Source organism: Erinaceus europaeus, chromosome 12 (assembly GCF_950295315.1).
Source record: "Erinaceus europaeus chromosome 12, mEriEur2.1, whole genome shotgun sequence".
Classification (NCBI taxonomy): domain Eukaryota; kingdom Metazoa; phylum Chordata; class Mammalia; order Eulipotyphla; family Erinaceidae; genus Erinaceus; species Erinaceus europaeus.
In genome coordinates this window covers 66,027,382-66,054,581 of record NC_080173.1, presented here as the reverse complement: position 1 = coordinate 66,054,581, position 27,200 = coordinate 66,027,382, and the positions used below count along the sequence as shown (strand labels likewise).

At 36.4% G+C, this 27,200-nt stretch overlaps 1 protein-coding gene across 2 annotated transcripts in view; it reads right to left on the bottom strand.

The window, feature by feature from the left end:
* Positions 1-27,200, bottom strand: part of MED13 (mediator complex subunit 13) — a 124,331-nt gene that overhangs the window by 39,531 nt on the left and 57,600 nt on the right. For both annotated transcript variants that reach the window (XM_060203870.1, XM_060203871.1), the window contains 9 exons: positions 18,278-18,491; positions 15,940-16,021; positions 12,846-12,967; positions 10,612-10,702; positions 10,273-10,487; positions 9,790-9,986; positions 7,828-8,741; positions 3,759-3,920; positions 1,621-1,844 (listed from right to left, as the gene is read on the bottom strand). In XM_060203870.1, coding sequence (XP_060059853.1) covers positions 1,621-1,844; positions 3,759-3,920; positions 7,828-8,741; positions 9,790-9,986; positions 10,273-10,487; positions 10,612-10,702; positions 12,846-12,967; positions 15,940-16,021; positions 18,278-18,491 — 2,221 coding nt within the window. The remainder of the gene's footprint in view (positions 1-1,620; positions 1,845-3,758; positions 3,921-7,827; positions 8,742-9,789; positions 9,987-10,272; positions 10,488-10,611; positions 10,703-12,845; positions 12,968-15,939; positions 16,022-18,277; positions 18,492-27,200) is intronic.

Sequence of the window (27,200 nt, the reverse complement as noted above, 5' to 3'; positions counted from 1 at the left end):
GCACATATCAAAAAATACACTGTAGTGGTCCAGCAGGTGGAGCTGTGGATAAAGCATTGGACTCTCAGGTATGAGGTCCTGAGTTCAATCCCGGCAGTACATGTACCAGAATGGTGTCTGGCTCTTTTTCTCTTTCCTCCTTTCTTTCTCATGAATAAATAAATAAAATCTTAAAAAAAAAAAATCCACTGTATACTGGTCAGTCTGAGGACCATGTTTTATTTTTATTATTTTAAGATTTTATTTATTCATGAGAAATCACTCTGGTACATGTCCTGCTGAGGATTGAACTCAGGACCTCATGCTTGAGAGTCCAGTGCTTTATCCACTGTGATACCTCCTGGACCATAAGTTTACAATATTGTATTAAAGAAAATTTAGTTAAAAGACTTTACTGCAAGAAATTTTCAAAGGTAGAATATTAAATCTCTGGTGTATTGCACCAAAATAGAAGACTCTGGGGTGGGTGGGGGGGAGAATACAGGTCCAAAAAGGATGACAGAGAACCTAGTGGGGGTTGTATTATTATGTGGAAAACTGAGAAATGTTATGCATGTACAAACTATTGTATTTACTGTCGAATGTAAAACATTAATCCCCCAATAAAGAAATAAAAAAAGATTAAATCTCTAAAAGGTAATTTTATATAGTATATATTTTAAAAAATTATACTTATTTATTGGATAGAGATAGCCAGAAATGGAGAAGAGAGGGGAGACAGAGAGGAAGAGAGACACCTGCGGCACTGCTTCAACATTACCATTTGTGAAGCTTTCCCCCTGCAAGTGGGGACAGGGGGCTTGAAACCTGGTCCTTGTGCACTGTAACATGTGCATTCAATCAGGGGCGCCACCACCGGCCCCTATATATAGTATTTTCCAAAACCAATTTTAAGGCACTTTTAAAATAAATACATTTACCAAAGCACTGCTTAACCCTGGTTTTATGGTTGTACAGGGAATTGAACCTGGAAGCCTTAAGCACTAAAGTCATTTTTGTATAACCATTATACTATCTCCTGTAACCCTCTCAAACCTGTTTGACTGGCTTTTTTTTTTTTTTTTTTTTTTTTTACTTTTCCTGGGCTTTTGTTGGACACTCCAAATGATGTACTTTGCAAAAATACATATTACAGTTAGAATGTCCACATTTATAAGCTAGACCAGCACAAAATTACAGTTCAGATTGTAAATTAAAAGCTAGTTTCCCAAACACTTATGGTAAAAAGCACAACAGAATAAGTACGCCCGTAGTTCTTAAAATTCATAATCATTTGTACTTTGTGATAGTTATAACATGACAATTATAACTTTAAAACTGTAAAAAAAAATTAAAAACTCTCAAAAAAAGAAATTAATTCTCAAGTTTCCTTAAGTGGGACATAGCGTGTTATGTTTTCCCCTTAACTCCACAGCAGTGATTGCTACTGTGACTTATGATGCACATATAACAAAGGGTATAAGTCAAACTCTATAAAAAAGGTAACAGGCTAGTATGTGAACTTAAGGTGTAGTGTGGCATTATTTTAGCTTTAATTCAGCCAAATAAACTGGCTGCTTTATCTTAAATGTAAACATATAAAGTGATTTTAAAACACCAACTCTTTTGTAAAACACCTACCTCATACATTGCAGTGAGATCTCTAAAAAAGCTTTTGGCTCCATTTATCAAGGCTTCATTTTCTGGACATAGTACAACATAGGCTATATCTCTTTGAGATCCATAGGGTTCCAGCATAAGTCTCTCCCAATAAGGAAGAGCAAATGGAGAAAGCACCAGAAAATCATAGTCATAACCCAACAAAAACGTGGGAATTGGCAGTGGTTCTGGGGATTCATCAGTTCCTAAGTAAGAAAAAAAAAAAAAAGTTACAAAAAATATATTTAAAAGCAGTACATGTCACAGTTCAGATGACACAGTAGCTAGAGGGTTAGACTTAAAAAATATGAGGTTCTGAATTTGATCCCTGGCATACTATGGACCAGGGTGATGCTCTGGTTCTCTAATAAATATTTAAAAAGTAAAATAAAGCATATGCCTTCTTTTTATTTAGATGTGAGATTTCCTGTAGTCATTTTTTTTTTTTTACTAAAACAAGAAAAATACCTAAAGCCAATGACTGCAACTTTTCTAGAATTTAGGATTTCCTAAATTGTACTTATAGTCTATTTAAAAATTTTTTGCCAACAGGGCTATCACTGACTGGTCTTGGTGCTTGCATGACAAATTCACTCCTAGTAGCCTTATAATTCTTTCTTCTTCTTCTTTTAATTTGACAGGACTGAGAGAAACTGAGGGGGAGAGGAAGCCAAGAGGGAGGAAAAAATACACATGCAGCATTGCTTTACCACTCGTGAAGCTTCCTCTGTGTATGTGGGGACTGGGGTCTTGAACCCTAGACCTTGAGCATGGTTATATGTGTGTTCAATAGGATGCAGCATCACCAAATCTCTTGGTGATACTTTAAACAGGTTGGTAAAATGCTATTTTATGAACAATGGATTATCTGCAGGCATTAAAAAGGAAAGACAACTTTGGGCATACTGATGTTATGTGTCTGATTTAATTTTAGGAGATATGAATATATAGTTAACCTATATTTTCCATTTCATGTCAAGTTCTTTTACTGAGATTTAAATTAGTGAGCCATTAAAAACAGATAAGAAAAAAAAAAAAAAGAAAAAAAAGGAAAGACAGAAAAGAAAACCAGAAAAAAGAGACCTAGGAGGTGGTGTAGTGGACAGTGTTGGACCCTTCAAGCATGAGGTCTTGAGTTTGATCCCTGACAAGACATGTGCCAGAGTGATGTTCTGGTTCTTTCTCATGAATACATCTTAATCAGAAAACAAACAAAAAATGTGAATTTAAGTCAAAGATTTCAATGGTAAGAACTTATTCCAAATTCTAAAGATTATAATTATAACTTTCAGAGAAAATCTTCAATAGATCAAGGATTTAGAATTAGTAATCTTTGGTGTGTGTGTGTGCGCGCGTGCGTGTGCGCGTGCGCGCGCGCGTTCACCCAGAAGACCATACACATTAACATGCTTGAGTACCCAGGTTCAAACCTCCTGTACTCACCTGCAAGGAGGAAACTTAATGAGTAGGATTGTATGTATGTTTGTATGTATATAAAGATATATGTGTTTCTGTGTATGCTGTATAAAATCTTTTCCATTAGAGTTGACCATAAATTTACTGTGTACCACTCACTGAAAGCTTTCACTTGCTACTCTTCTATCTAGCAAATTTACCTCTAGTCTTTTTCCCCCAAAGATCTTTAAGCCTTCTGTCACTGGTTTTTACCCTCCTCTTTAAACATTTTTCCACTCCATTTTATAAAATAATGATTTACAAAGTGGTATTCATTTTTTTTAATGACAGTGTGACTTTTTGTTCATATAAAATATTACTGGTCAGCAAAATATGTAAAAACAGATTTTTAAAAAAAGATCAGAGATAGAGACAGAGAGTAAAAGAGACCACAGCATCGAAGTTTCCTTCATGGTGGTGGTGGGCAGGCTTGAAACCTGGGCCATGCACATATTAAAAGCAGATTTAAATGAAACTGTTCTTTCTGAATTGGGTTTAGAGAATCCAGTAAAATAAATGTTGGAAATACTGAAAGTAAGAAAGTCTAGAATTGACCACACTGGTTAAGTCAAGCTTATGCAACAAAAATGTCTAAGCAGATACAGAAATGCTGGATACAGAAATGATATTAAACCAGTCAGTACACATTACTATAAATTACTTACCATAAGAGCCTCGGCCAGCCATTTTATGAAACTGTTGCCAAGTGAGAGGACCTTGAACCCCCCAAGGCCTTACTGTTCTCTTTTTCTGAATAGCATCCTGAAGTACTGGCTGAAGAGACAGGAGCATTCGAAGTATATCCTGTGAACACTGCACACTAAAATCTGCAACCATAAATATATATATATATGGATATATATATATATAAATGAGTAAAATTATCTTGTCAAGACAAAATAAACAAATAAATATTGTTGTCTTTGACTATGACTACCAGTGGTTCAGCAATCGAAACTGGAACATATCACACATGCAAGTCCTCTGCACTACCACATAATTCTCCAGCCCACATAAATGAAAATTTAAGATAGCAAGAAATAAATTAGGGATAGGTGGGAGTACAATCAGTTGAGAGAAGTTTCTTGAATGGTAAAGCAGTGCTACAAGTGTTTCTCTGTTTTCCTCTTTACTTCCTTCCCCCCTTCTTCTCAATTTCTCTCTGTCCTATCAAAATAAAAGAATGAAAGAAATGTATATAGAAAATTTAACTCCATCAAGACTAAGCATCTACTGAGACTAATGGAGAGCTCTAAAACAAGTTACTTTTGTTCATCTCCATAAAGAGTCACTCACTAGCTGTTGATTAACCAGTTATAAATTACTCACTCAAATTTATTTTTGTATTTTTTAAGTTCACTTTGGTGCTTATGTCTTTAAAAAACTTTTTAAAATTATCTTTATTTATTGACTAGAAACAGCCAAAAACTGAGAGGGAAGAGGGAGACAAAGAGGGAGAGAGACAAAGAGACACCGACAGCCCTGTTTCACCACTGGTGAAGCTTTCCTTCTGCAGGTGGGAAACGGGGTTGAGCCCAGGTCCTTGCGCACGGTAAATTGTGCACTCAATCAGGTGTACCATCACCCTGGTGTTTATGTCTTTACCAGAAAAAAACTCTGCCAATTACTGAAATCAGTTGTAAATTATGTCCCTTAAATGTCACAACTAAAATTTTTTTTTTGGATTGGTTGATTGGTTATAATGATAAAAGTTTAATTGGGGAGAAAGTGGTTAGTAACATCTCTGAAATACGGGACTTGTACAATGATAACTTGCTCAAACTTAAAATAGTGTTGTAATATTCACTGATATTAACCTAGACTTACAGATCATTAAATTATGAGCTGTATTTCTGACAATGATCAGAATAGGTATGAAAGGTAATGCTCTTAAATGCTGAATAGTTTTGAAACCAAATCCCTGGTATAATTGTAATCTGCCTTCACATACCATGATTTAGTTGTATCATTGAACCTGTTTGGAATCTTCTATTATAATGATCAGACTTTTGGTTTGCTAGTATTGCTAGCCTATTACTTATGCTTATAATTCCATATATCTAATAACATGCAGGATTATAAATGATTCAACTTCAAATACATCATATAATTGTTATGCTAAAACAAACAATTATATAAATTTCATATTATGTATATGACAACTAATATTATGCAGAGATTAAAAGTAATGAGTTTTGTGAAGTGAACTTAACACATTGTAAGTAAAATATAGGCTCTAAAGCTGTCTACAGAATATATTTTATTAAAACAGAACTATTAATATTTGTATACATAGTTTACATACTCATACACAGTATAGAAAAAGTACTCATTAACTAAAATTTCTTATCATTATCACACTAGTCACTTTAAGAACTTTGGAACCTAAGGCATGAGAGTCTCTTTGCATAGCCATTATGCTATCTAGCCCCTCTAAACCAGCCCCTCCTTTTTTTGATAAGTGACCATGGAGGATAGCCCTTAGAACAACTGAATAGACTCAAAGTCCTAGAAATGAAATTGGACAGTTACGGTTGACTGGTTTTTAACAAAGATACCAAGAAAATAAAGAATGATAATCTTTTCAAAAACCATCCTAGATGGCCAGAGAGTTAGTTCAGCATTATAGCATAGGACTTGTATGCCTGAGGCCCTAGAGAGGCTAGGTTCAATCCCTAGCACCACCTTATGATAGAGCTGAATAGTGCATTTGTCTATCTCTAACTAATATTTCTAATAGGCAGTCCGGGAGGTAGTACAGTGGCTAGAACATTATGTGGTCCTGAGTTTGATTTCCATCACTGCAAGTGTTAAGAGTGATGCTCTAGTTCTCTCTCTGTCCTCTCTCTCTTATATTAATAAATTACTTTAAAAAATACAGTTCTAAGGAGCTGTGTGATGGCACACCATGTTAAGCACATTACAGTGCACAAGCACCCTGATTTAAGCCCCTGGTCCTCACCTGCAGGGGGAAAGCTTCACAAGTAGTGTATCAGAGTTGCAAGTGTTTTTTCCCTCTCTATCTCCCCTTCCTTCAATTTCTCTGCTTCTAATAATAAATAAATAAAAATATTTAATAAAAAATTTAAAAAATACACAAAGATACTAACTCAAAGCCCTGGTCCCCACCTGCAGGGGGAAACTTCACAAGTGGTGAAGCAATGGTACAGGTCTTTCTTTTTCTCTATTTCTCCTCTTTGTCTCTACTGAAAAGAGAGGAAAAAAAAAGTTCTAGGATAGTTGGATATCAACATGCAAAAGAATGATATTGAACTTTCTTCCTATGTTATGTATAGAAATTCAGAATGGGTTGCAGACCTGTAGGTGCTAAAGTAAGGAGTACGTTTTCAACTTTCAGGTTAGGCAAAAATTTTTTAGCTATGAAACCTAAAATGTTAGCAAAAAGAGAAAATATACATTTTAACTTATCAAAACTGAAAACTTGATTTCACAGAATACTGTCAAGAAAGTGAAAAGACAACAGTAGAAAACATCTGCTATTCACGTATCTTATAAAGAACTTGTATCCAGAACACATAAAAAGCCTTAACAGTTTGGGGCTGGGTGGTGGTGCACCTGATTAAGTGCACACACTACAGTTAACAAGGACCCAGGTACAAGCAACCTGCAAGTGAAGCAGTGCCACAGGTGTCTCTGTCTCTCTCTCTTCCCCCCTCCATTCTCAATTTCTTTCTGTCTCTATCCAAAACAAATAAATAAATTGTGTTAGAAAATTCTTGGGGTGGGCAGGGGTGGACAGTATAATGGTTATGCAAAGAGACTCTCATGCCTGAGGCTCCAAAGTTCCACATTCAATCCTCTGCACCACCATAAACCAGAACAGAGCAATGCTCTGGTAAAAAAACAAAGAAACAAAAAATTCTTGGGGGCTTGGCAGTGGCGCACTCAATTCAGTGCACACGTGCAAAGACCTGTGCAAGTGAGGTGACAGGCAGAGAAGTCAGAGCCAAGCTACTTCAGTCCTGATAAACTGGGCCGGAGGAAATGAAAGCAACCTGTGCAAAATTTGAGTTTCCATCCTAACAGCTAAGTTCTGCTTCTGTGAAACTGTTTGCAGCTCCTCTCTGCCAGCTGTGCCCCACACACAGCCAGCCAACCCCCCTCCGTTAACCACAGATATACACCTGCTTCAAGCCTAGTCTGGGGTTCAGGTTTTCTAGGAGCAATCCCCACCTGGACCCACGAGTGTTAATTAAATGCACTTCTTATTCTCCCAAGTGATTCTCTTGGTATCACTGTGCTGAGTAACCTGGGCAGCCCAGTTTGCCACAACACAAAGGCCTAGGTTCAAGCCCCTATTCCCACCTGCAGCAGTGACATTTTACAAGCGGAGTAGTAAAGCAGGTGTCTAGCTTTCTCTTTCCCTCTATCCCCTACTCCTCTCTCATTTTCTCTCTGTCCTATCAGGCTGGCATACTAGATGCCAGAAATGAAACTCAGAACTTTGCAAATGCCAAGTCCTGAGTTCTATCACTGAGTTACTATCTCAGATGCAAACCTTTCTCTTCAAAACACTTGCCATCAACAACAACAGCAGTGGCAACAATAACAATAAGGGCAACAAAATAGGAAAAAATGGCCTCTAGGAGCAGTGGATTTGGAGTGCAGGCACTGAGTCCCAGCAATAACCCTGAACGCAAAAATAGTAAAATAAATAAAGACTAAGTAACATATATATATATATATATATATATATAGTATTAGCATACTTACCATTTCTTTTGGACCAAGGGTGTAAGCATGAACTTTTCACAAGTGCTTCATCAACTTTTCCTCCTGACATGTTATCCATGAACTGACGTCCATGTTCTAATGCAAGGTAGCAGTCATTACAAAAGTCCCTCTCTTCAACACGTACCCAATTGCTAATTACACCAATTTTGGGAAAAGGATCTTGGTCTGCTGCTCCAAAGGGTGAAAACAGATTAGTGCACTGATCCTGTAGCAATAATATCAATTCGTCAGGCAATTTTTCAGATTCCTTTAGACCTCCATTAACATGTTCAGTAGAAGTAGCCCTGAGAGCTTCAAAACGTTTTTCTGCTTCTTTGCCACATTCTGTATTGCGTCCTATGATGTCAAGCTCATCTTCAAGAAATAATCCTGAATTGTTTCCAAATTTTCTGTTCATAACAGCACTAAAACCACAGGTACACCTATATTGTGCTTCCTGCGTTGGATCTGGAATGTAAACTCCAACATCGGCACCTTTGATGTTCATGTTGCAGACACAGATACAGCAACTATCGAAGTTACAGTCTTTAAACAAATTCATAACTGATTCAGAAAGAATGAGGTTTACATAAAGACTATGTGCTTCAGGAATAGAAGGAACAGTTGCAGGTTCGACAGAATTAAGAGGTCTGCATGTAGATGGGGTGGAAGCTGGTGAGTACAAATCTGAATTTTCGTATTTGACTGAACCTTGCGCACTAGCAGGTCCACCAGCTCCACGTGGAGTCCGAGGAGTCCGAGGAGTCCTTGGAGTTGGAAACCTGGGCGTAGATGGAGAAGGAAGAATTCCTGCTCCATTACTAGGAGGTGCACTACTCGGTGGCATCCCAAAAGAAGTATGAGTTTGAGGTGTGTAAGCAGCGCCATATTCTTGATCCATAGTATTTCCATCACTAGAGTAATTAGGGTAAAATATATCAAATACACAAAACAATACATTATAAATATGAAATAGAACTAGATATGTCCCAAATGATCTGTGTTCATAACACTATTTATGAAAGCGCACTTAGTGTAAAAGAAAGTCAATAAAAACATATTCCTGGAAGTCGGGCTCTAGCACAGCAGGTTAGGCGCACATGGTACAAAGCGCATGAATCAGCATAAGGATCCTGGTTCGAGCCCCCAGCTCCCCACCTGCAGGGAAGTCACTTCACAAGCAGTGAAACAAGTCTGCAGGTGTCTTATCTTTCTCTCCCCCCCGTCTTCCCCATCTCTCTCCATTTCTCTCTGTCCTATCCAACAACGCCAACGCCAACAATAACTACAACAATAAAACAAGGGCAACAAAAGGGAATAAATAAATATAAAAAAAACATATTCCGGGGGTCGGGTGGTGGCGCAGTGGGTTAAGCGCATGTGGCGCAAAGAGCAGGGAAGTCGCTTCACAGGCGGTGAAGCAGGTCTGCAGGTGTCTATCTTTCTCTCCCCTTCTCTGTCTTCCCCTCCTCTCTCCATTTCTCTCTGTCCTATCCAACAATGAATTGCGTCAACAAGGGCAATAATAATAACCACAACGAAGTTACAACAAGGGCAACAAAAGGGGAAAAAAAAAAAAACATATTCCTGGTCAATGTACCCCCTATAGGTGATTGTTGTGAGCTGAGACCAACCAAATAGTTCCAAAGCTCAAAGTATACTTTTACCAGGTAGCAGTATAACAGGTATTTATATGAAGAAATTAAAGCTAAGTAAGTATTCATAAAATATACCAAGTGTCTAGGCAGTGAAGCACCTGGCTGAGTGCATATGTTACAAGGTTCAAGGACCTGGTTCAAGTCCCCCAGTCCTCAGGGGAATAGATTTGTGAGTGGTGAAGCAGTGTTGCAGGGGTCTGTCTGCCTTTCTCGTTCTCTATTACCTCTGTCCCTCTTAATTTCCTGTCTCTATCCAATAAATAAAGATAAAATATATATCAGCAACATAAATCTAAATCATTACCCCTCTTTGATGAATGGCATTGTAGGACCTGAGGGAAGCAATTCCAATTTTCCAACAATCCAACTCTGACGGTAAACACACTCTTCTGGCAATTTTATAGGAGGCAGATATTGGCTTGGTAGAGTCTTTAGAGGTGCAAACATGGAACATCCCACTAGAACTTGACAATTTTCAGGCTTATAGACATAAGAAAAATCCTATAATATAAAGAAGATAGCATTCATCACCTATCTTCCAAGAAAAAAAAAAAAAAGCATACAACTGACTCTACCACTTTTTCTTGTCCTTAAACAAGGTAATAAAATGAAATACAACACTATTTTTCTAAATTACTTTAATAGTGTAATCACAATTCAGTGCTCAATTCTGTTAACTAAAAGATTAGAATTCTGAGATTTTTTTTTAAAAAAACATAGCAACAAACCAAAACTACCGAAGAAAATGTAGAAAATGAATTTTCCCCAAGAAAAACAGAATACTCACTTTAATTTCAGAAGGCTTGGGACTACAGAATCCTTCATCCACCTCAATTTTGAACTGTGCTCCTATGCTAGAATTATTTCCTTCTAGGACAGTTCCTCCAGGTGTTATATCCATACTACAATATTCTTTATTATTCATATTCATTGGGGAAAATCCCATAATATGCTGTTCCAAGGATGGTGGTGTAGGATACATTTTATGAAGATCTGCAGTGCCTGTATTTAATAAAAAATACATTTTAACAGAGAACTAAAAAGAAATTAGTGTTTAACACAAAGAAGTAAGCTTTGTTAAAATTAATACTTTGTAGATTATGTGGAACAGATTCACAAAGCTTACTTATGCAAGATAACGGGTCCAGAGTTCCTGTTTTTGACTCCTTGCAGCTGGATTTATCATCTGATCCATTCACTGATTTTTTAGATCCAGGCTATTAAAAGAATACATATTTATTTGACTTTTAATACTGAATGTCATTACAATATAGTAATCATTCACAGATTCAACTTAGCAGAGTCCATTTATCAAAAGTAATATTTTGAATTTGTGCTATATTTAGATACCTTTCCCAAGTAATACCATAGCAGGTACGAATATATAGAACAAGTTAAAGATATAAAACACATTTTAGGCAGCCCATTACCCCAGCTTGGTTTTTGTATTCATTTGAGTTTTGAAACTATTTGTTTGTTTTTCATATCAGAGCACTGTTTAGCTCTGACTTATGGTGGTGCTAGGGATTGAACTAGGAATTCAGAGGCTCGGGCAAGAAAGTCATTTGTGTTATCGTTATGCTGTTTCCCAAGGCCCTGAATTTATTTGATAAACCTCAAATTAACAGAGGAAAAAGTTCCTCCAAAGAAAATAAAAATTTTATTTATTTATTTTTTGGAGCCAGGATCTCACGGCACGTCTATGCTTTCATTGCCCCAGTTTGCTTTTTCTTTAATTCAGTCATCGAGAGACCACTTTATTGGACCTTCTTCTCTCAATGTCGCAGCACCTCCTATCTGGTGCCAGGACTCAAACCTGGGCAGCGTGCATGCCAAGGCATGTGTCTTGTCCAATGAGCTGTATTTCTGGATCCTGTAAATACTTTCAAAATACAAAAAAAGCAAAAATAACCTATCATGTAAAACTTCTGAGGAAAAAAATAAAAAAAGAAAACCTTGTAATAAGAAGGGTCTATAATTAACATAAGAATAGCTGTAAGAGTACTGTCCTTTAAGATAAAATTTTAATATTTCTACTATGTGCACTTAACCTGTGGTACGCCACTGCCCTATCCCCTAAAACATTAATATTTGTTTTATAATCAGTCACCCCTTTGAATTCTTGTTAACACTTTTACCATATTATCACTTTATCAATGCAAAAATGGTACTACAGGAAAAACTAAACAAATTTCAGAAAGATCTCACAAGATTAAGTAAAGTCTCTAAGTTTTAATACACTAAGAAAACCAAGTTTTAGTGTCTCTAAACTGTCACTAACATTTTTTCTTTTCAATTTAAGATTTATTTATTTATGAGAGAATCAGAACTTTACTCTGGTATGTGCAGGGAATGAATTTTGGACCTGCTCAAGAAACTGCACCAGCTCACTTGGTGCTGACAACCTGGTTCTATGCCACTGGTTAGCCACATTGTCACAATGTAGACTGAGCTCTGACTACAATCTTGGTATCTCAGAAGAGTCACAATAGATACATAAATGGTAACAGAGAACAATGAATGTGAACAAGGTTTTCAAAAATATACTTTGTTAGTTAACAAAATCATAAGATATACTTACATAAAGTAAAGGCTTATGTATACTTATATCTGCCATATGTCACTAAGGGAAGACACTACATGTGCATATGTATATACATGCATATATAAATATAAATACATGTATATATGTGATGCAGTAGAGGATTAAAAGTACTGATGATTTAGGACAAGAAAGAAATAAAGATTTCCAAGCTATCCTTATGCAACTGAAGAAAATCATTTCCTCATGATAACGCAACATTCGACTCATTCGTTTGTCAGAGACTTGACATTTTAGGGAATTTCATTTTTAGTCTTAATTTCTTCTATCTTTACCTTCCTCATCATGGATGTAAAGACTAAACATGTTTCTTATAATAATGGCTGTGATGTTGAATGACTGAAAAGGAGTGGTATTCCTTAACTAATAAGGCACGTGATTACATTAATTACTAATATATATTCTATATGTGAGTTGACTCCAGGGTCACTCATACTAGAGAATAAAAGGACAGAAAAAATATTCTGCTTCCAAATACTGTAGAAAACAATATATAGCTTAAATTAAGCTAAACCACACATTTCTTTCAACTATAATAGCAAACAAATAAACAAAAAAAACCCTCAAAATTTATAGGTAACACTATGCCAAGACTACTAAAACATGAGGTTAAAAAGAAACAATGAGTTAATGAATTTTTATTTCAAAGTATTTCCTACTATTCAGAACTTTAAAAAAATTAACACATAACTTCTGAGAGGAAAAAAACACAGGAAGTAAGGAAAACAAATCATCTTAATCTACAATAAGAAACTCACTGTTAGTTCATCTTCATCAGAATTGAAGAGATTATCTAGGTCAGTATAAGACACAGCCAGGTCTGAGTCATAAATCAAACTGGTCGATGGAGGACGAGCATGACTAGCAGGGCGTGGAACATCTACATGTGTCAATCAGAAAAACAAAATAAAAACCTCTGCAACTGACTAGTATTATTTTACTTATTGTATAAAGCTACTATATAATAATACATTATGCAAAACACTGCATTCTTTCCCCAGAAAGTTGTAAAAACTTGTGCCCCTTTTTGGAACTCTAGGAAGTACAGGAAATATGATAAATTATCAATCCATAGTTAAGTACTCTATATAACTGCTATCAAATAAAAATATAGGCAATCTTAGGACAATTAGGATACATAAAAAATTTTTAGTTTTCCATCTATCTGAAATATAAATGAAGCATTGTAAATGCTTAATTACTATAGTTCTTGAGTCAGACTATTAAAGAAAGAATTTTGGTCCATACTCCCAGAGCAGGAGAAATGACAGGGGAAGTTGACCAGAAGGCTCTTAACTCCAATTCCATCAGGACCCAAAGAAAGAGGAAACAAAGTAGTAATATAATAGGTATAGGTATGACTTAGGAAGAGAAGGCAGGACCATAGGAAAAAATGGGCATATATATATATATATATATATATATATTATAGGAATTAATAGACAACCCACATCTGTGACCTACTGCAGTTTCCAAAGGAGGGGGTGTGGATATGGAACTCTAGTAGTGGGAAATGTGGGGAATTATACCCATGTTGCCTTATGATTTTGTGAATCAATACTAAATCTATAATAATAATAATAATAAACCAATTATAAAATTAACAGCATGATCCAAGTTTAGTTAATTCACTTCCTGCCTTAATAATGGCAAAATTAAATGTGACAAAGTGTAGGCAGAACTTTTAAAAATAATTATTTACAAGATAGTTGCTGTTACAAGTATTTAGTTTTTTATCTCTCCATGACAGGTACCTATACTCTCCTTTTACTCCTCTGACCCCAACTTTAGGGGGAAAATACATAATTATTTAAGAAAAAGTACAAATGGAGAGTTCAACTCTCTTTAAACTCCCACAGAAAGGGAGAAAAAACAGATTGCAATTTGGTGCATATCTCTTCAAATTATACTCAGGATGTCAGATGACTTGAAATAGCTCAGATACTCAGAAAGATAAGTCACCTTAAATGCAATATGAAATTTCTGAAGAGTCATTATGACTAGATCTGAAGTTCTAGAGTATAAAAAAGAAAATCACTTGGGTTCTATTAAAAGTCAAGATTTTGGAGGCTGGGCGGCAGCACATGTGGCTGAGCATACACACTGCCATGTGTAAGGACCCAGGTTTGAGTCACTGCTCCCCACCTGCAAGGGGGATACTTCATGAGTGGTGAAGTACGTCTGCGGGTATCTATTTTTATCTTTCCTGATCCTTTTCCCTTGCCTCTCTCAATTTTTCTCTGTCCTATAAATAAATAGAAAGGGGAAGAGGAGGGAAAAAAAGGCCATCTGGAGAGGTGGATTTCTCGTGCAGGCACTGAGCTTCAATGATAAATAACCCTGGTGGTCCCCTCACCCCCTCAAAAAAAAAGATTTTTCAGTATCCACTTCAAAAGATGTTTCAGATCTGATAGATAATGCACATTTTGAAAAATTCAGACCATAGGCACTGGAAGGCAAATACATATTCTCTATATCCTAGTGTTGTATGAAAATAAGTTAAAGGATCCAAACTGTTAATTCACCAAACTACTTAGTATCACAACCACTAAATTTATTTCATGAAGGAACAGGTTTCCCTTATTCAGATAGTTATTTTTTCCTTACTCTTATTTTTGGTTGTACAAAGTCTATTCTATTTACACAAAATATTGAAACAAAAGTTTGTCCCTAAAAAATAAATGTAGGGGGGCTGGGTGGCAGCGCAGTGGGTTAGGCACATGTGGCATAAAGCGCAAGTACCAGTTTAAGGATCCTGGTTCGAGCCCCCAGCTCCCCACCTGCAGGAGAGTCGCTTCAGAAGCAGTGAAGCAGGTCTACAGGTGTCTCTTCCCCCCCCCTCCATTTTTCTCTGTACTAACAATAATGATAACCACAACAATGATAAACAACAAGGCAACAAAAGGGAAAAAATAGCCTCCAGGAGCAGAGGATTCATAGTCGTAGTGCAGGCACCAAGCCCCAGCAATAACCCCGGAGACCAAAAAAACTAATGCCTGATGTTTCCAAATCCCAGGTTTAATCCTTGGGACCACCATAAGCCAGAGGTGAGCAATGCTCTGCCAAACAAACATAAGCCAAAGGGTGGATTTCTCTACCTTGATTATAGTTACTAAATGGATTTTGTAAAAGAGCTAATATACTGGGGTCTCCAACCCATTCATAAGGAGCACAAGTCTCCTACTTTCAAAGTGGAATTTTAACATTGTATATACTCAGTGCCAGAACCAATGCCCAGACATAACACGTGTTCAATAAATATTTGTTAAAATAATGAGAGTTCTTTAATGGGGAGGGGGTAGTAGGGGGGAAGAAGAGAAGCAAAAAAGAAGGGGGGGGGAGAGAGAAGGATAAAACTCAAAATTATATATTGAACTTTTAGATCTGAGGACCAAAGGCAATAATCTGATCCAATCTCCTAATTTTATAAATGAGAACTATTCTGATTCATAAATTACAATTCAGAATCATCTGAGCTTGCTTCTCCCAATAAAAGACATTCAATTCAGCCATATTTTAATGATAGCTCCTATTACTATTATTATTTTTCATATGAAAAACAGAGAGAGAGACAGAGACAGAGAAAGAAACAGAGACAGACTCCAACCGAGACCAGAGCACTGCTCAGCTCTGGTATATGGTAGTACAAGATTGAACCTGGGACCTCTGGTATGTAAACCTTCTGTGCCACCATTATGCAAGTTCCCTAACCTTAAGGGAGGTTCCTTTCTATGAAACATTAGAATAGTGCACAAAGGAATTCTAAAAGTCCAACAATGAGATTTGTATAGCAATGAGTTTTGTATAACAGTTCTAAACTATAGCATTATGACTAGGAATTAAAAGAGTTACCTTGCTTAATAGAAGGACTAAATAATGACATAGCATCTTCTTCATGTGATAACACTGTTACATTAGATGGCCCATCTTCCACCTGCATAACAATATCAACATTAGGCTGAAACACATAATTTATCAATAACAAAATCTACAAACTACTGAATAGCTATTGCTACATATTCTATAGACATCATCGTTATGGTTAAGTAAGTAGCATGTTCATCTTATAGACAAAAACAGTTTTAAAGATAACTCAAAGGAGCTGGGCAGTGACGCAGTGGGTTAAGCACACATGGCCTGAAGTGGAGGGACCAGCACAAGGATCCTGGTTCAAGTCCCAGGCTCCCCACCTGTAGGTGGGGGGGGGGGGCTTCACAGGTGGTGAAACAGGTCTGCAAATGTCTTTCTCTCCCCCTCTCTGTCTTCCCCTCCTCTCTTGATTTCTCTCTGTCCTATCCAACAACAACGGCAATAATAACCAGTAACAACAACGATAAACAAGAGCAAAAGAGAAAAAAATAGGGAGTCCGGCTGTAGTGCAGTGGGTTAAGCACAGGTGGCACAAAGCTCAAGGAGCAGTGTAACGATACCGGTTCGAGCCCCCGGCTTCCCACCTGCAGAGGAGTCGCTTCACAGGCGGAAAAGCAGGTCTGCAGGTGTCTATCTTCCTCTCCCCCTGTACTCCCCGCCTCTCTCCATTTCTCTCTGTCCTATCCATCAACAACAACAACAAAACAACAAGGGCAACAAAAAGGAATAAATAGATATTTGTTTAAAAAAGGGAAAAAAATAGCCTCCAGGAACAGTTGGATTCGTACTGCAGGCACTGAACCACAGCGATAACCCTAGAGGCAAAAAAATATATATATGATAACTCAAGAAGTATAGGTAGCTTAGCTACATGTGATCTGGGAGGTGGATGTAGATGCAGTAGATAGTGTTGGCTTCTCAAGCATGAGGTCCTGAGTTTGAGCCCCAGAAGCACATGTACCAGTGATATCTGCTTCTTTCTCCCTTCTCCTACCCTTCTAATTAAAAAAAACAAAACATGGCTCAAGCCCTGGCTCCCCACCTGCAGGGGTGAAACAGGTTTGCAGGTGTCTATCTTTCTCTCCCTCTCTCTGTCTTCCCCCTCCCCTCTCCATTTCTCTCTGTCCTATCCAACAACAATGACAACAATAATAACTACAACAATAAAACAAGGGCAACAAAAGGGAATAAATAAAAATAAATATATAAAAAATATTAAAAAAACAACAACAACAAAACAAAACATCAAGTAAAAAGCCAACAACTACTAGGAGGATTTCAACTAAGTCAGTCAAAGCACATGGTCTTTCCACAATAACTACACTTAAAGAGTTTTTCTAGCTATTAATATTTTCATATTCACAAAGGGGCAAAATTTTAAATTCTTTGTGGGACTCTCATATTTTTAGTTTTCAATTTTCATCTTATTTTAATGGCAAAATCCTTACCTAGAAGTTATTTTATACTAAAATATCTGATGTTTAAATTTTTAATAAATTCAGTATCTTTATGCCCTAAACTTTACTGATGTGACATTTTACTTCTAGACACAGTGCAAGTTTTGACTCACATCTTCTAAACCACCATGTTATTCATCAGCTCAGTGATGTGTTATTTATTTTTGACCACAGTATCACTCAACTCCAGTTACTGATGGTGTTGAGAGGGGATCAGACCTGGGTCCTTTCCTATTCTGGTCCTGCATACTTCAGAGTAAGCCAGCCCAGTTTCATTGTACTTTTGAAAATTGGCCAGGAGATGGCGCATCTAGTTAAATGCACACATTACAGTGTGCAAGGACCCAGGTTCAAGTCCCTGGTCCCCATTTGTAGGGGGAAATCTTCACAAGTGGTGAAGCAATACTGTAGGTGTGTCTCTCTGTCTCTCACCCTCTCTATCCCTCCCTTCCCTCTCGATTTCTGACTGTCTCTATCCAATAAACAAAAAAATAAAAGGTAGATTTAAAAAATAAATAAAAAATTTTAAAAAATCGGTCATTTACTCACAGCTTACTTTCACTACAAAAAGTTTCACTTAGCTTAATGTCCCAATTGCAATAGAATAGACTTTAACATACTCTTTCTCTAACCCAAAAACTTTATTATAAACACTAAAGAAACCCTCATTATCAGGTACCAGCTATAGTTTAAAATCTATACAAGCTCTTAAATTTTTACAATATACCTTACTAGACTACTAGTCCATATTTTTTTCTATGTTAAAAGGATAGATCTGTTCTACTTAAAAAGAAAATGAGGTGTGGTACTGTAAGTAGAACTATAAAATCATCTGTAACAGAATAGTTAACTTTCTTACTCACCTTATGCTTTTTTCCAGCTTCTCTCTCACTGTTTTGCCTATCTTTCTTATCAGGAAAAAGAAATTCCTCATCCCCTTCAACAAATGCATATGGATCAATTTTAGGTTCTTGTTCTGCTTCAGATGCTACTGTTGCAAGATACTGATTTTTAATTTGATATTGCTGCACTAATTCATCAGAAACTTTTAAAGGTTTCTTAAATTGCACCATTAACCTGCATAAAAATAAAATTTGAAAATTAATTGTACTTAAGCTCCATAAAAGACTAAAATGTTCAAAACAATGTATCATAATACATCAACAATTTAGGTTATCTAATCTGCCAACACTTCAGAAGAAACTATGGTAGTAAAAGGTTATGTTCTAAGTTTCAAATCTAACATTTAAAAAATGGAACTAAAATCAAGATCTTCTGCTTGTATGTTATTTTCACAAAAACACTCTTTTGGTAATCTACTCTTCCCTGATCCTCAAACTATTAACTTGTCCGAGTCAGTCACTAAAAGAGACACTCTTAAATACAAACACCACAATACAAGAACTTTTAAGATGTGAAATCAAACTACATTTACACAATTTATACAGTCAAAAGATTACCGTTTTCTTATTGGCATGAGTTAAACCAATTTAAAGGCCTAATTAGTGTCTCATGAAAGAAACTATTACTACTTTATTATTTCTGGCAAGATAATTTGTAGTTTCGGTGCAAATATCCTTAGGTTCTTTTTAAAAGCACGTCAGAAAATTCAATTTTTTTTTTTTTAAATCAGTCTTTTAGTCTCTCTCTCTTAACCAGAGTACTGCTCAGCTCTGTGTTATAGTGGTATAGGGGATTGAACCTGGGGCTTTGGAGCCTCAGGCATGAGAGTCTGTTTGCATAACCATTTTACTGTCTACCCCCACCCTAGGTCTCTCCTAAATAAGCCAATAAAGATAGAATAAGAGGATAAGACTGAAACTGGAATTGTGAACAGAAACTGCCAGACCAGGGTGGGAGTAGATAACATAATGGTTATGCAAAGACTCTCAGGCTCCTAAGTCCCAGGTTCAACCTCCTGCACTACCATAAACCAGAGCTGAGCAGTGCTCTGGTAAAAAACAAATTAATGAAACTAAAAAATAAAAGGAAACTGACAGATCAGAGAAAGTAAAAAAGAAAAAAAGCCACAACAAGCAGATCTGTACAACAGATCCCTCAAAAACACCAGGAATTGTATACCTCTTAAGTCTTAGGCAGGGGTGTGAATACAGAATGGTTCGATTGTGTTTGTATAAGACACTTTAGATTCCAAATTTCCTGTTCTCTTTTTCTCTCACAGATAGAATGTTCCCAACTGCCATAATATTGGAATATTTTGATCATGCTCAAAATCCTAAACAGTGATTTCTCTCAATAAAGATTAAAGTTTTTATAAAATCCTACTCAAAGCTTTCTAGAGGTCATCTTTTGTCCTTCCAACTCATCTTCCCCTATTATACTCGCTCTCTCATACTGTTTTCAAAGGTTCCTTCAAGTTCCTCGGCCAGGCCAGATAGACCCTTGGCTGGAATGTCCTCCTCAAAATGTCTTCATAGATATTTGAATCCCTTGCGTCTTCTTTAAGCATCGACTCCTCTGAGACTATAATTTAAATTATAATATGCCCAATTATCTCAACACTGGTCTCTTTCTCTGCTCTATTTTCTCTACATAGCACTTAGCTTTTAAACACTAAACATGCTTGCATATGTCTCTAGGTATTATTCCTACTAGAATGTACCTAAGAAGACAGGGCTCTTATCTTTGTTACTTATCCCACATTCCTACAACAGTTCTTTGCATGTAATTGGTGCTCAGTAGAAGTTTGCTAAATGACCTAAAAGTACCTAATGGGTTATTTTGTTTGTTTTATCAAATATTATATGTATCATAATTTTACCATGTGTTTGAGATTTATCACCAAAGCTAAAATCCCAACTCTATGAAGTTTCTTCCAATGGAGCAGTTAAGACATGGAAAGAAGTTTCATAATTAACTGTCAGAATAGTTCTACAAATGAATAAACACTTCTTAAGAGTAGCTTTATACCTCACTACTTAGATCATAAGTAGCAAGTGAACTGTTTATCAGAAACCATCTGGTCAAAATGGTATTTACATTTACTTTAAGATATATCTGATTTGACATGTAAAATAACCTCGTATGACAGGAAATGGGGGAGGGTATGCTCTGATTTTGATTCGGAAATTATGCAGAGTTTTCTACAGCTATATAGTGGTAGAATCAGGGCTAAAGTGATTTAAATATGCACACTGAAATAAATAACTATAGGGAAAAACTTAAGAACATAATACACACCAACTAGAAATACACTACCATTCTGTGTAGAGTAGGGTAGAGATAAAAAAAAAAAAAAACTATTTTTGTTTTCACAGTGAGTTCTCCTCTGGAAAAGCTTAAAAAACTGCTTGCTTTTTAGATTAAGCAATGCATTATACAATTATACCCATACAATAGTTTATATAGGTAACTGCTAAAATGCTGTGCAGTAACACTAAAAGGATCAATTCAACTGCACAAGGCTCCACTAAGAAAAAAAAATGATCAAGTCAAATGCAATGCCTAAAGACAACATTTTGTCATTTTATTGAATTTTTCTCACAGACATTGAGATATGCAGAGAATTTAAATGTAGTCAATGATCAAGAGGATCAAGTCACAATAATTTAAAAATTAGCTGCTTACATAACATTCCTTTATATTTAAAACTGATATAAACTAGAAATAAAAACTTATTTTAAGATATCAGATTAAAATTTCAAGTTCATCACTTTATCACTATTCATTATATAATATACACATATTTTTGTGAATAAGTATACAACACCTCTCCTTTTCTAAAAGGAACTTTCACATATACTCAATTACAGAAATAGTTTCACTTCAATATAAACCTAAATACAGAAAAGCTGGAAGATTAGGTACAGTTGTGAAAAAGGAACCTTTGCAAAGCCCAAAGCAAATTTAAGTAGCTTTTATATTACTCAATTTTATCTCCTTCCTTTTCTGTGATAACAGTAACATACTATCCTGAAATGTACTTGTAGAGAATTTAATATGGCTCATAGTAGCATATGCTTTTGCTATTCTCATTCAGTGAAAATTCTTCTAGACCAAGTATGACAATATCTTAAAATTGACAATTATATGGGGTAAACTACAGAAAGAAATGTTAAACAAATTTAACAATCTCAACAATCTTCTAGTATTAATAAGTTCTCAGTATTACATCCAATCTTAAACTGAATCAATCTATAACAACTATAGTTTTACTGCATTAAAATCTCAAATCAGGAAGACTTCTATGAAACAAAGCTATCTGAAACTATCATTTTTAGATGACATAATGCATTATGGAACTTTATCCAAACAGTAAAAATCTGTTTTAAAAAACCATTATGACTAAGATATTCTAATATACCCTTACTACAGAACTAAATACAATAAAAACTATATTCAAGGGGTGGGCAGCAAATGTTCATATTACAACGAGCAACAACCCAGATTCAAGCCTTGGTCCCCACCTGCAAGGAGGAAGCTTCAAGAATTGTGAAGCAGTGCAGCAGGGGTCTATTTCCTCCTTCCTTCTCGATTTCTCCCTATCTCTATCAAATAAAATAAAATGGGGCCAGGTGGTGCACATCTGGGTCCTTGTGCACATCTGACTAAATGCACAAGGACCCAGATTCAAGCCCCTGGAGGAAAGCTACAGGAGGAATGCTCAGTAGTGGCAAAGCAGAGCAGCAGGTGTCTCTATCTCTATTTCCCCCCACCCCTATTAATTTGTTTCTATCCAATGATACATAAAAATTTAAAACAATTTAAAAATACAAATAAATCAAGACTTAAAAAAAAAAAAACTATGCTCAAATACTTCTCCATTTATGGTTTTGAAAGATTTCCTTCTGAATCAGGATTGCAGTATTTTAAACAAATACTATTAAGACAAAGTACTTAACTCTTGAAAATATATTAAAAACAGAAATTTGGGGGGCTGGGTGGTGGCACACCTGGTTAAGCACTTACAATGCAGTGCTCAAAGTCCTGGGTTCAAGGCTCTGGTCCCTACCTGCAGGGGGAAAGCTTCACGAGTGGTGAAGCAGGGCTGCGGGTGCCTGTCTTTTTCTATCTCTCTGTCTTCCCCTTTTCTCTCCATTTCTCTCTATCCCATCCAACAACAATGACATAAACAACAGTAATAACTACAATAAAACAATGGCAACAAAAGGGAAATAAATATAAAAAATTTACAAAGAGCCAGAAATTTTGTCCTCTTAAGTCTATGTTCTAAAATCAATGCTATTGTTAGCTAGCAGAGAAATTAAAAAGAATTTGAAGCAAAAAGACGACAAAAGATGTTTACCACAGATATTACATATGTTTCATGTTGGATATATTATACTTTATCCCAATCTCTCTCAACTAAATTAGAACAAATTTAAAAAGGAATTTTGTTTTCAAGTCACAGGTGAAAAATTCAATAAATTGCTGCATGTGAAAATATAAGGAGGAGCTTGAAAATGATTAATTCTATTCCTCTGTATTAGGTAGCCATCACTATCTAAAATTGATTAGGAAAATCAGGAATATTGCTTTCTTTCATTTATCTATCCATTATGGAAGTATAAAGTCAATAGAAAACTTCATTTATTTATACCAAATAGAAACTGAGTTTTTACATACCAAAAATAAAGCTTCCCCCTCCACTACTTCCTTTTTTTAAAAAATAGAGACAGAGAAATTGAGAGGGAAGAGACACCTGCAGCACTATTTCACAGATTGTGAAGCTTTACCCTGCTGGTGTAGACTGGGAGCTTGAACCGGGGTCCTCATGCAATGTGATATATGTACTCAACCATGTGTGCTACACTCGCCACCTCCATTACTTTCTAAAAAGGCACATAAACCTATACAAGTCAACTATTAAAAAGAAACTATTGAGCTGTCATAAAAATCATGAGTCAATCTTTCTTTCGCCCTCTTTCATTTTTTTAATACCAGAGCATGGTTGAGCTCTGGCTTATGGTGGTGCAGGGGATTGAACTCTCAAGCCTCAGGCTTGAGAGTCTCTTTGCATAACTGGGACGTTTAGCGCCTCAGGCTTGAGAGTCTCTTTGCATAACCACTATGCTATCTACACCCCCCCCCTAAAATTTTCTATGCAAAAATGTCATGAATTTTCCCAACAATCCAATTATTTATTTTATTGGATTGTTTGTGTTACTTAAATAGGGTAGGAGGAAAATATGTATATACTATCACATATGCAAATATACACCAAGAGGGGCCAGGTGTTGTCACACCTGGTTGAGCGCACATGTTATAGTGCTCAAGGACCCAGGTTTGAGGCCCTCATCCCCACTTGCAGGGGGTAAGCTTTGCAAGTGGTGATGCAGTGCTATAGGTGTCTCTCTTCCTCTCTGTCACTTCCTTCTCTCTAGATTTTCTGGCTGTCTCTATCCAATAAATAAAGATAATGCAAAAGAACTTCAAAAAAGTTTTTTTTAAAAAAAATAAAGAATTAAAAAAAACACACAAATATACACCATGTATCTTACTCTTTTTTAAAAAAATTTATTTTCCCTTTTGTTGCCCTTGTTGATTTTTATGGTGTTGTTAGATAGGACAGAGAGAAATGGAGAGAGAAGGGGAAGGCAGAAGGGGGAGAGAAAGATAGACACCTGCAGACCTGCTTCACCGCTTGTGAAGGGACCCCCCCCCTGCAGGTGGGGAGCTGGGGGGCTCAAACCCGGGATCATCATGCTGGTCCTTGCACTTAGCGTCACATGCGCTTAACCCATTGCGCTACCTCCCGACTCCCCATGTATCTTATTCTTAAACTTTATACTCTTCCAAAGGTCTTTCCTAGCCAGGGAATGCTTTTTTTCCCCCCTCAAAGTCAAACATATGTTTACTTTACAAGATCTTGCTTTCAAAAGATACTTCAATAGTTAACTTCTATGTTTAAAAGTCCTTCCTTTATGCCAGTCTTTAGCTCTACTACATATACTCTATAATGTTTAAAAAGTCCATACATCCACTGACTCAGGAGGTGGGGTGATGGAAAAAGTGCTGGACTCTCAGGGATGAGGTCCCAAGTTTGTTCCCTGACATCAAGTGTGTCAGAATGTTCTGATTTTCTCCCTCCTTCTTTCTCTTTAATAAATAAATATTTACTTTTAAAAAATCCACCTATCCTTATAATTTTAAAAATTTCTTTGTGTTGGCTTTGATGCCCTCTTAACACTTTATATTTATCTGAATTATTCAAAAAGATCTTTAGGCTGATCTTCCTTATCTTTATTCTGTATCTATTCCTTGTAACAATTGGCTAATATTAAAATCTTTATTTTCAAATCCCAGCTATCTCATTTACCTCAAAAAAAAAAAAAAAAAAAAACTTGAGGGAGTGTCGGGCAGTAGTGCAGCAGGTTAAACACTCGTGGTGCTGAATGCAAGGACCGGTGTAAGGATCCGGTTCGAGCCCCCAGCTCTCCACCTGCAGGGGATTCACTTCACAAACAGTGAAGCAGGTCTGCATGTGTCTATCTTCTTCTCCCCCTCCTCTCTCCATTTCTCTCTGTCCTATCCAACAACAACGACATCAATAACAACAATAAAAAACGAGGGCAACAAAAAGGGAATATTAAAAAAACTTGCAAAAGTTGTCTATCATTCAAAAAGATAATATAGAAGATTATAAACGCTGTTGTCAATCTATAATAAACCCTACTTTATTTTCTAGGGCTTAGCTCTCATTATGGCACACCAAGCTACTAACAGTTTCCTACAATCTATCTATTACAAACTACGTGAAGTTCCTGGAGATCCATAGAGTGCAATTATTCCTCATTCTGGCTCTGCACCCCTATTGTTATATGCTTATACAGTCTAGCAGAGAGGTTTTTTTTTCCCAAATGTTTATTTATTTTATTTATTCCCTTTTGTTGCCCTTGTTGTTTTATTGTTGTAGTTGTTGAATAGGACAGAGAGAAATGGAGAGAGGAGGGGAAGACAGAGAGGGGGAGAGAAAGATAGACACCTGCAGACCTGCTTCACCGCCTGTGAAGCGACTCCCCTGCAGGTGGGGAGCCAGGAGCTCGAACCGGGATTCTTCCGCCAGTCTTTGTGCTTTGCGCCACGTGCGCTTAACCCGCTGAGCTACCGCCCGACTTCTAGCAGATAGGTTTTTATGTTAACTTAGAATGCTACTTTCTAATAGGTTACAATTTTACTTAATGATGAAATCACATTTAATTTATATATACCCCAATAGTCAGATAACATCTTGCATATGAGAAACTTCAGTTTTATTCAAATACATCTTTGAGGGATATCAATCTAACAAGAAAGATAATCTTAAGGAAGAAGGTAGGAGTTGCAATAGCCTTCTAAAATACCTCACTGAAATTGATAATCTGAATGAATATATTTTCAAAACTCAAAAGCATGGGAAAATAGAAATTTACAAGACTTAGTAATATGAATTTATATAATTGTTTGTATATAAGACAAGCTAGGGTTCTTAGTGGGTTATAGTGACTAGAAAATAATTTAATCATATTAAATCTTAAAAATATAAAATAAATCTATCAGGAATAATTTAAATGTCACCAAGGGAGCATAATAATAATTCACAAATTGTACTTTAATGAGTGGAGATACTGACTTTATCAAAATGGTTTCACAACTTTTTATAAAATGACAGTCATGAATTCTAACTCAAGATTCTCTGGTGCCTGCTATTAATAAATATCTGGTAGTAATAACAGCAGATACCCAGAGTTCCAGTGGCACAATCAGCTCTTGAGGTACTTATATAGCAGTTATATCTGAATAGCAGATACTCAAATTACTAAATTGCTCCAACAAGATCTTTTTAACTATGGGGGGGAATCCTTTTCTTTTAGCATAATACAAATACTAAATATCATGCCAAGCATTTTCTTGTGGTTTGGAGCAACTAAAATAGTATGGGGGGGTTATTCCTAGTGAAATATATCGATTAATATCTTTATTTTTTCTTTTTGCCTCCAGGGCTTCAGGCCTATAGAATTCCACCTTCTCCAGTGGGCTCTGCCTTTTCCCATTTCTTTTTTTCAGCTAAAGGATGAGAGACAGGATGAGACAGGAGAAGTAATAGCATTGTTCTACCACATGTCAAGTTTCCCCTTTGTGTGGTGCATTTATGTGTTGGGCAGGTGTCAAACCTGCTAAAACTGAAGCAGGGTAAAGTGTGTGCTCTGTTGGATGAACTATATAGTCTTTGTTCTATTTAATAACTTTTTCTGCTAAAAGTTATTCATGATTTAACTTCAAACTCTTCACTTCAACAATGATTAACATTTTGGCTGGGTAATTCTTTGCTGAGGGGTGGAGTGGAACACTCACTGTTTCACAGATTGTAAAATACTTAGTAGCATGCTTGGCCATATCAGATGCCAGTAGCACAATAAAAAATCTCCCCTGAATACTGCCAAGTGCCCTGTCCCATATAGGTATGGGCAAGGTGATACTCAATTGCCCTAGTTGAGAACTACTGTCACAGAACAGTAAAAGAGCACAATCATTGGTATTAAAACAAACAAAACTGGGGCTGGGTGGCGATGCACCTGGTTGAGTGCACAAGTTACAATGCACAAGGACCAGGGTTCAAGCCCCCAGTCCCTACCTGCAAGGGGGAAAGCTTTGCAAGTGGTGAAGCGGGGCTGCAGGTGTCTCTGTCCTTCTCTATCTCCCCCTTCCTTCTCGAATTCTGGCTGTCTCTATCCAATAAGTAAATAAAGATAATAAAAAAAAATTAAAAAACTCTTGCATATCAAGCACAATACCAATTATATCTATGAATATTTTATTAGTTCATATAGCAGCTAAGCCACTTAG